The sequence below is a fragment of the Montipora foliosa genome, chromosome 8, assembly GCF_036669935.1.
Source record: "Montipora foliosa isolate CH-2021 chromosome 8, ASM3666993v2, whole genome shotgun sequence".
Taxonomy (NCBI): domain Eukaryota; kingdom Metazoa; phylum Cnidaria; class Anthozoa; order Scleractinia; family Acroporidae; genus Montipora; species Montipora foliosa.
In genome coordinates, this window is record NC_090876.1 from 21,052,872 (window position 1) to 21,062,871 (window position 10,000).

Here is a 10,000-nt window from a genome sequence, read left to right on the forward strand (position 1 = left end):
CTCGCTGCAACCTGTGTTTATCTGAAAAACTTTGCATCTTGAGCGCAAAAAACGCCTTTCTCTTGAGCAAGAAATCTGAGCTGGTAACGAAATGCCGCCATGAAAACAAGTTTTTCACGACAACCAATCACCGGAAGCGTCGCTACAACCGTTCCTAAATTTGAACACTTATATATGACATCTTCTCGTAGACAATGATCAGTCTGATGATCGCCTTGAGCGTGAAACTCGAGTAACTAGTAACACTTTCCTTCTTACATTTGTATTTTGCTCTGCAAAATTCTTGCATCGAGCACTCCAAAGATAAGCGAAGCAACTTCATCTTAGTCTATTCGTTTATATATATATACTGGTCGTCATTATTCCATTCAACAAAAACTTTCTTGTTCATCGCAAAAATGTTATTTATTTGGCCACTTGTGCCAAATGCAACCTGCAATATGTGGGCTCCACCTCGACTGAATTTAAAGTAAGATTCCGTAACCACAAGTCGAACATGCTGAAGAACAAAAGAACTTGTGAATTGGCTATCCACTATAATAACTCTGAACATGAAATTTCACAAATCAATTTCATCATTATCGAACAAATTAGGTCTTTTGAAAATTCTTTACATCTTGAACAGTTGTTACTCACTAGGGAGGCCTATTGGACTGCGCAATTATTTACCCTTAATCCTCATGGTCTTAATAAAGGGCGGGAATCTAGATCGAAACACTGCATTAATTACTACAATACTTCTCTGGTTGTTAGGTATCGATTCCGCCAGCATCAAAATTAGACTCGTTCGTGGCATATCAACGGGAGTGTGGATTAAAACATCTTTAATTTGACAAGGGATCACCGGCAATGTTTTTTATTTTTTCTTTTCGGAAATACAACCAAAAATGTGGCTTAACAAGTAAGATCTCAGGCGAAAGCTTAGTTTTGGGAGACCAACAAGGTTTCCACTTCTTTATACCGGGATGCCAGCGAACAAAGTCAGTAAGCATCATGAAAAATCATTGCGTTGTTAGTTTCTTACGACATGTGCCTAAGCCCCGTCAAGTTCGTACTGCAATAGTTACCAGTTCCCCTAATTGCTATCAGGGCAGGGGCCCATTTCTCGAAAGTCCCGAAACTTTACGGGCAATTTTCGGGTGTCAGAATTCCCTTTGTATCTCAAGAACGGAGAGGATTGAAGTCGTCAAGCTTTACAGCTATTTTTCTTTTTGTTACCTTAAAAACACGTTAAAAGATCGGCTCTCCAAAATAAGCCGTTAGCAGTTTCACAAATGGCTTTTCGGGCCCGAAACATTTTCGGGACTTTCGAGAGACGGGCCCCAGGTCAAGTTGTCCAACAGCCTCACGGCTTTATTTTGAATGAATTGTCTTGGGCAGTGCAGTGAGACGAGATAGTGAGAATGCTAATATTGATAGTAGGTTTTATGCCCTCAGGCAACTAAAACGTGATGGAATACCCGCTTAATTAAGAGCGTCAAAACGGCAACAACAATATAATGCCCTTTACAACTTTTTTGTGGCATTATCTGCTACTTTTAGAGCATGAAAATTTTTCATTGGATGCCAAAGAGCTGTCAAAAAGATAGGTAGGGTATCTCAAACCAAGTAGATACATTAATTAAATACCCGAGGCTTTAGTTAAAGGCTCACCATACTCCGTATCGAAAGTGAACCGCTACAAAACCAAACAGGTGTATAGATCTTATTGTACGATGGACAAAATGGAATAGGTTTTCTCATTCAAGCTACAAAATCGTTTTTAAAAAGCAGCAATTACTAAATATTGGACTCGCCTACTGGTTTTCAACCTCTTCAGTCCACCTTTTTATTAACGTTCAAAGAGAATTGGTTTCGAGAATTCGACTGCAGATCTTTTACCTTTTCGAACAATAGCCCGTTCGAAAAGATAAAACATCTGCAGTCGAATCCTCGAAACCAATTCTCTTTGAAAGTCAATAAAAAAGTTCCTTGCAACAATGTTTTTTTTTCCTTCACTTTTTGATCAGTTTTATAATCTCATTGCGCAATAAAATGCATTAAACAGAGGAAACTAGATATCTGATTGGTCTCAGCCAATCCAGACATTGTGTGCTCAAGAAATGACATTGCACTCTGGAGCAGGTGGATTTGCATTAGGTTCGCCGATAGAAGAGGAACCTACGGCTAGCAATCACTAATTTCTGTACAAATTAATCACTTAAATCAAGTGAAGCTATGATCCTCGTGGTTATGAACGCAATGCGAGGATCATAGCTTCACTTGATTTCATATCCGCAGTTCAATATATGATTCATTTTATATATCATTTCATCGTTGATTCATTCATCACGGGAACATTAGAACCCACAAATGACCAGCTCCTTTCGTTAGTGGCGTCATAGCTCAGTTGGTTAGAGCGTCGCACTGGTATGGCGAGGTCACGGGTTCAATTAACTAATTTTTGAAGTCCTGAATTTTTCAGGCCATCTATCCATTAGTTCATACACTTTACCACTGACTTTCCCGCACCGGTAAACCAGTTCCACCAATAATTTTGAATACCATCGATACCAGATGCTGAACATTTCTTTCTTTTAATTTTCCTTATGGTTTAATACAGTCCTTTCTCGATGATCTAAATCTCGTTAGTGTCTGTTACCTTTTTCCAAGTCTGCTGTGTCACTGTGTCCATGGTTTGTGTGGTGCCTCGTTTTCATCTCCCCATATGTCTGCCCAAAAGTACGGTGACGAATAATTCTATACCGGGAAATTCCTCTTTCTTTTCTTGTTTTGCATCAGTGCTGCTGTAAAACCTTCCTTGGTCTTCTCTTTCCATCTTTCCTCCTAGTTCTGTCTAGTTTTACTTTCAGAGGCACTTTAATTCTTCCAGCCATTTGTCTTTCGCCCTCACCAGTTGACGTTTCTGTTAGTGGATCTTCGGCTTACTCCTTGAGCTTCTCGAATATTTTCTTTGTTTTGTTTTTGTTAATTTTCGCGTAATTTTCCTCCGATATACTTCATTGGCTATCCTTGCCACTGCCTGTGTCAACTTTTTCTTTTTGGCTTTCGGCTTTCTTATTCTTCTTATTTCTCCATTTCTATTATCCTTTCTCCTTTTTTTCGTTTCCCGTTTGATATAAGCTTCAAGGTTGGTAGAAATGTGGCCGGTTCAAGCCCCACGACTTTAACGTTGTCAAAAGCCATCTGATTGTGATGATTCGGGGAAATGGTTCGCACGTGCTCTGAAACCCGCTTTTTTAATGATTTCTCTGTCTGGCCATAGTATAGCTACGAAATTGCACTGTTTGCGGGCAATTTTGTACACCATACCATAATATGAGAGGTCTGTTTTAGCTTGTTTTTTTGTGTGTTTGTACCGAGGAAAAAAGATTGTTGTTGGTTTTTTTGTGGCTTGTAAGGTACTTGGACCTAATATTTTCTTATTTGTGTGTCGCCTCATTTTCTTTTTTCCTTTTTTTTTAATAAGTATGGTCAATCAAGTCCTTCACAACACCTAAAGTAATTCACGGAATGGATTTACAGCCGATGCACACTTCTAGGAAATGTCTTTAAATTCGATGTGTGACGTGCCGACACGGCGGTCTGATATCCATGTTTTCAGAGTCAAGGAGAATGTTTTAATGGTAAAATATGGAAATTTCGGGAAGCCGTAACAGTTATCGATTCAGCTGCAAGTACTGTTTCGCAGTATAACTAATGTGTTTGCGTATTCTCCTCACACAGTAAATTATGTTTTAACTTATGACGGAATGTGTTATTATGTTAAGTTTAAAAATATTTAAGGATAAGATATCGTTTCAAAGCAAGGGAATAAGATGTGTCAAGATTGCCAGGGCGATAAAGCGAGCAAAGAGTGTGTTGGCGGACAGTTTCCGAAGGACTGAATTTGCTGTCAACATAACGCAAATAAAAATTATACGAGAGAATACTCGAAAAATTAATATGCAAAGAATAAACCAATGAGCAAAGCATCAAATCATCTCTTAAAAAACTGAAATATTATCTTGCTCATAAACTGTGCCAACCGTTCTTGTTTGATAGCCTCAATTTCAAAAGCTCGGATATTTCATCCGTACCATGTTATCCAAAGAAAAAGTCGTTGTTGCGAATATATATATTTTTTTTGCAAATTTAAAGACCAAAACCTTCATAATGTTTTTTGAAAATCTAAAAAAATTATAAAACTTTCTGAAGACGTTTGCCACTATAGTTTAAAAGCCATGATTATTTAGTAAGGCAAGTGAACACACCTAAGTGGATTCGACCGAAAACAACTATTGACCATCTTGTTAAAGTCCTCCAGAAACGCTTCAGCAGATCTGAACACTTAATATAAGAAGTGCTTTTATCGCTTTGGAAATCCCATCCATCGTTAATTAAACAAAATTAATAAAGTGAGCTATTGCTTCAGTGATGATTTAGGGCAACTTTTTATGATATTGGCCGTTTTTATGCTAGAGACGTTAAAGTCGTCTCAAGACGACTTTAACGTCTAGTATAAAAACGACAAATAAGACAGACGCAAATAAGACTGACGACTTTAACGTCTTGTTTTAAGTGCGTCGTTCAGACGCACTTAACAGACGACTTTAACGTCTCAGACGTTAAATGCGTCTAGTATAAAAACGGGACGCCCTAACTTGGACGCATTTAGCCCTGAGTCCTTTGTTAATCTGCACTTCGTTCCTTCCTTGCTCTCTTGGTCGACAAGACAAACAAGCCATGCGCCGAGGCTAAATCTAGTTTCTCGTCCATCGCCAGAAAATGCTGATTTCTAGACTGATTTCTGTCAAAAAAAATATTTGCATCTGTCCTTCCAGGCGACGTCGAGACATAAATTTGAGAAGCTGCAATTCCGCCAAGTTTATTTGCTCATATATTCGTGTGTTAACGTTTATTTGGTGCCAAATTTTGCTCATGCCCAGTGTCTTCCGATAATAGAAACTAGTCATTTTTTTAGAAAAATCTTGTTTTTGTCCGTTGATTTGTCTACTTTTATGCGTTCCGTTTTTATACCAGACGGCTTTAACGTCTCAGACGTCAAATGCGTCTTGACGACTTTAACGTCTCTAGCATAAAAACGGCCATTATATTAATTTGAAAAACCTCATGGTTACTTTTAGTGGTGTTCATAATTAACATATTCTAGGCTTATCACTCACGTTTTGAATTGAATCGTAGAAATATAAGTCGACCGGAAACTTCCCTGATATCAATTCTATACAGCAGAAGAAGTTTTTGTGCTTAAATGTGGAGCACTTTTACGGAAAATATATTTCACGCTCAAAATGTTTGAGGGCAATTACCTCTGCTTTGCATAACGCCTTTCAACGACAGGCTATTGACCAATCCGGTCATTAATTGACCCATATGTTGTTTTTGGTGATGATGACTGGATGGTTTGTTTAATTAAATAGATAATTAGTATTCGGGAAACAAACGTAGGGCTCACTTTTTAATTATTATCAAAATTTGGTTTAAAGTTGAAAGTAATAAATATAGAAAAGGGAAAATCAAGGGAAATAAAAAAAATTGCAAAAGCAGGAGTAGTGGTATATGCAAACTACGAGAGGACGGCAATGAACCAGACATCGGAAATGCCAACAACCCTGGCCGCGGCAATAACAGAGGCCTCTGTGATAATGCGATGACAATCGCCGGGAAAATGCAACTAGCAAATGGCAGTGTGTCTTTGATTTTACTTTTTAAGGTGATTCCTCAGTGATAGAAGTCGTCGTAAGATTTTCTTTAAACTTTTCTCGATTGTTCCCTACAGTACGGTGACTCGAAATGTGCAGTAAAATATAAATAGGGTCACCGAGCTCGTTTGGAAGATGTAACTTGCTCAAGTTACTCATTTAATCATTGCTACTTCTCTATCAAGGACAAGTTTGTTTCATCGGTTCACGGTACGTTTTCCAGCATCAGGAAGCACTTTGAGAGCTTTGACGTAATTCTTGAAATAACAAAACAGGGTTATTGTATTGTTCAAAAGGAATAATTTAATGTTTGTTTTATGGCACAGGCACACTTCATGAAGAGTCACGAACTACAAATAGTGCTCCAGTGCCAGAAGACTAGACACTTAAATAAAGCTCCTTTCCTTCGTTTCCTTAGCTTCCACACATCTTTTACAGCTCACTGATAGAGTATCTGAACAGCTAATAAACATGTGATAGGTTTGACTCCTGTGAGGGAACACCCGGAATTTTTTCGAGTCTACATCGGAAAAAATATCCTATGCATTACAGTGTACGCTACATACATTTTTATCAAGGGTCTTCTTCCTTGATCGCTGACTATCCTTTTAAAAGCAGATGGAGTGGTTCTTTTGCGTCAAATTGAAATTTGTGAATGTTAGAATTTATCAAGAAGACAAGCTGGGCTAAGCATAAAAAATTCTCAACACAGAATGGGTTTGATAACTATGCATAGCCCATACGTAATAAAAATGCACTAATTAATTGTTTAGTGGTTCAATTTTCAATCGCAAAAAATGAGCTGCTTTAATAGACCTTATTCACGATGGCCGCCATGTTGGATTTGCTATTTTCATGCAAATTAGCTACTCACTTCTGAGGGGGCAAACAACACAAGTTCGAGAGGTTATAACGAACATCTTAGCCACACAGATGATTTGTTTCACGTTCATTGAATGTTTATAACCTAAGTAATAACATAATTACTTCGATGTTATTTTTAGTGAAAAATGAACAGATAACGAAGTAGAAAGTCAAAATGTTAATGGCCATCAAATGATATAAAATTACTATAAAAGGTACTTAATTTTAAATTCTAAAATGTACTTTTAGCAATGTTATTTCAATATTTCGACGAGCCGATTTCCCGCAATTTGCCCTTTTTTCCAATGTTTGCCCCCCTAGCATAACACGTGGCTAATTTGCATGACAATTTGAGAAACAACATGGCCGCTATCGTGAATAAAGGCTATTGTTTCTTGCTTGTTTGTTTTTTTTTTGTTGTCACTCTGACTCATTCTCTTTGTTTTCCCAGCCTTTCTTTTCTGTAGTATAGTTTTGTGAACGATTCAACTGTATGTGGCTCTGAGTAAGGTTTTCATCTAATAAGTATACTAAGTATGAACGCGAGTGCATTTTGAGATGTATGGGCATAAGGGACATTTTGAAAGTTCTCAAAATTCATTAGCCGTATGTAAGTGCAATAGGGCATTTTACAGTTGTTTGCTCGATGTCTTAGCCTATGAGTGGCTGCGAGGATCCCGGTGACTTTGTATAGAGGTTTTGCACGGCAGCCATGTTGCATGGCAGGAACAATGAAAATGTTTTGCATTAGAAAGAACATTTGTTCCCATGGGAAAAAGAATCTGTTGTTCCTGCCATGCAACATGGCTGCAGTGCAAAACCTCTATTGAGACAGACCTCACTGCCTTTATAGTGTAAATGATGTTTTTGTATTTCTAATTAGTCTACATTGGAGCGTTTTTTAATTGAGTGTCGAAAGTAATTAGCAAATTGCTTTGGTTTGCGTTACTTAACTCAGTGCACGTGATTGGTTCAAAGTTCTCGCGCCACTTTTTCAACCAATTAAAAGTGAAACCAAAACCAATCGTGGCTCGCGCGTGCACATTTTTTCGCCCTTTGTGTCGGCTACTTATAATTACCTCAAGTTTTAATTGGCTTACTGGATTGTCTCCGTCCCTTTTGATTAGCCAAATAAAAGCAATTACTTTGGTTTTGGTTTTACGACAGTCGATTGAAACTCGCTCTAACTTTAAGAAAGGGACAAAGGTTTGTATCAAACAGGGTCACCAGAAGCCTCTCTTCCATTCTTAGGCCAGGTAACTTAGCCACAACTGTAAAATGTAATTTGTTATAACCCTGACTAGCATAAATTGATATTTTGCAGTCACGTAGCAGAGGCCCTGTTGTGAGCAGCAGGCGCTTAGAGTGCCACGTGATCGTGGTTTGTATTTGGCGATCGTTTAGAGAGTGAAGCATTCTACGGTCAGCCTTCGCTGCGAGCACAAGTCCTGCTTCGTTTTTTGTCCTATTGAGCTGAATTAGTGTTTAATGCCTTCGTTAGGCGGGGTATATGATAGCGTTCATTTACATTGTAAGTAGTGTCTTTCAAGTAGAATACCCTAGAGCCCTGAGGGTCGCACCACTGCCTTGCTCTGGGGTACACGTTCGCCGCTTTTTTCCACCTGCTGGTTTTTTAATGGCTTTTCGTGTCCGGCTCTGTTGCATTGCTTTTCTCTTTATTTTGGAATTGATTTATTAATATTTTTGTACCTATTCCAATGCTTAATAAATTGCAAGGTGGCTTTGCTGGCCAAAGCGCCCATATATCACCCAGCTTGAGTGTCCGGTTGAGTAGTGGAGGCAAAATATGGTCTATTTGAGAACTTTCAAAACATCATGAGTGGCCATAAATCATGAAATGCACGAGCAAGTTCATACGATTTGTTATTTATTACATACTCACACAAAATTACTCAATTTCTGTGTTTCCATAGCAACTTCCGTGTTGCACTTCATAACCTTCCTTGCACTTTTTAACATATTTATGCATTCGTCACTGACCAATCAGAAACGCGATACTCCGTTGAGCATATAATTAATTAATAAGAGAACTGAAACTATGCATAGACCCTTATAGGGTGATTCAGTTCAATGTCGAGACCATCGCCAGCTACGAAACCACGAACAAAAGAAAGTGATTCAGCAATGTAAATTTCTAAGTTCGTGTCACAGTCGCTTTTGAAAATGATGCGGAAGACTGCAAGCTTGGAGCAGTGCATAAGGATCCTGAAGTCATTTCAAGAGACTCTTCTGCAGGCTGTAGCGGATGGCTGACACTGTAAGGCATCTGCATGACAAAGGCCGACTCTGCAGTATGGACACTCCTTCTAGATGAGCGTAAACCACAGCATAACATTCCTTTCATTTTTTCTCTGAATCTTTGGCTTATCAGTGAATATATGAACGGATTAATTGCAGAACTAAACAATATTAAGGTGTGAGCTATGGGAATCGCATAAGAGTCCCGAGGAAAGATGCCTGCATTCTGTAACAAGTGAATAATAGTGTCTGTGATCCAGCAGATTTCAAACGTGGTGGTGACGATCAAAACCATCAATGTGACACGCTTTCTTACTTTCACCACACCCTGTGTAGAAATAAATGGCATACCTTGGCATAAGGTTTCGATGTAAACATCAGAGTTAATATATATTTTTTAGTTTCTTTAATTTGATTTTTGTCGTTGTTGTTGCTAGACTAGATGATTGAATGTTACATATCATCATGGCATAAGAAATGCTTGCATTTATTTTGATTTCTTCTTTATTTCAAACTAACAGTGACACATATCACCGCTACTCGAATCGAAGAACGTTTAAATGTAATGGAAACGTAAGCTACCCCTCAAGAGAAAATGAGAAAACAGAGAGGGAGGCTCCCGGTCCAGCCCTTGGGATATGTCATGTCCACGAAAGTTATTTTTAGACGAGCGGAAGTCTTCCGAGACGTCCGCATGCAGGCCAACCTCGGTCCGATGTTTGAAAGAAAATAAATATTCATCAGCGTTCCACGTGCGCCGTCATTTTCTCTTTTCACTAAGAACCTGAGAGCGAGGCAAGACTGCATGCGGACGTCTCGGAAGACAGACGTTCGCTAGAACAAAGACTTCCGCTCGTCTAAAAGTAACTTTCGTGGACATAACATATCCCGGCCAACGCCTTGAGCCTCCCTCTCTGTCCCCTCATTTTCTCTCGTACCCCTCCATTATACTTCTGAAAAAAATTGAATATTAGTTTGCTTCTTTTTACTTATTACATTTTCCACGAGCTGTCATTTTGAATACAGTTGGTGTACATGTGACGTGTTACAGTTGCCCTATACTTATCACGGTGGCGCAGTGTACAAATGTTAATGGCGAACGAGTCGTGCTAATTAACAATTATTCCATGAGCGCGCGTTGGATATGTAATAGATAAAATAAGAGCGGGAGACCT

The 10,000-nt window shown here is 38.7% G+C and overlaps 2 protein-coding genes across 2 annotated transcripts in view; both read right to left on the reverse strand.

The window, feature by feature from the left end:
• LOC137967388 (neuropeptide FF receptor 2-like) overlaps positions 1-5,269 on the reverse strand; it is a 39,399-nt gene extending 34,130 nt beyond the window's left edge. Inside the window, exon 1 of the mRNA XM_068813926.1 lies at positions 5,166-5,269. The gene's annotated coding sequence lies outside the window, so the exon portion shown is untranslated. The remainder of the gene's footprint in view (positions 1-5,165) is intronic.
• Positions 5,270-8,609: 3,340 nt separating this feature from the next.
• Positions 8,610-10,000, reverse strand: part of LOC138012550 (neuropeptide FF receptor 1-like) — a 17,796-nt gene continuing 16,405 nt past the window's right edge. Inside the window, exon 7 of the mRNA XM_068859354.1 lies at positions 8,610-9,153. Within this exon, the coding sequence (XP_068715455.1) occupies positions 8,722-9,153 (432 nt within the window). The 3' untranslated portion in view covers positions 8,610-8,721. The remainder of the gene's footprint in view (positions 9,154-10,000) is intronic.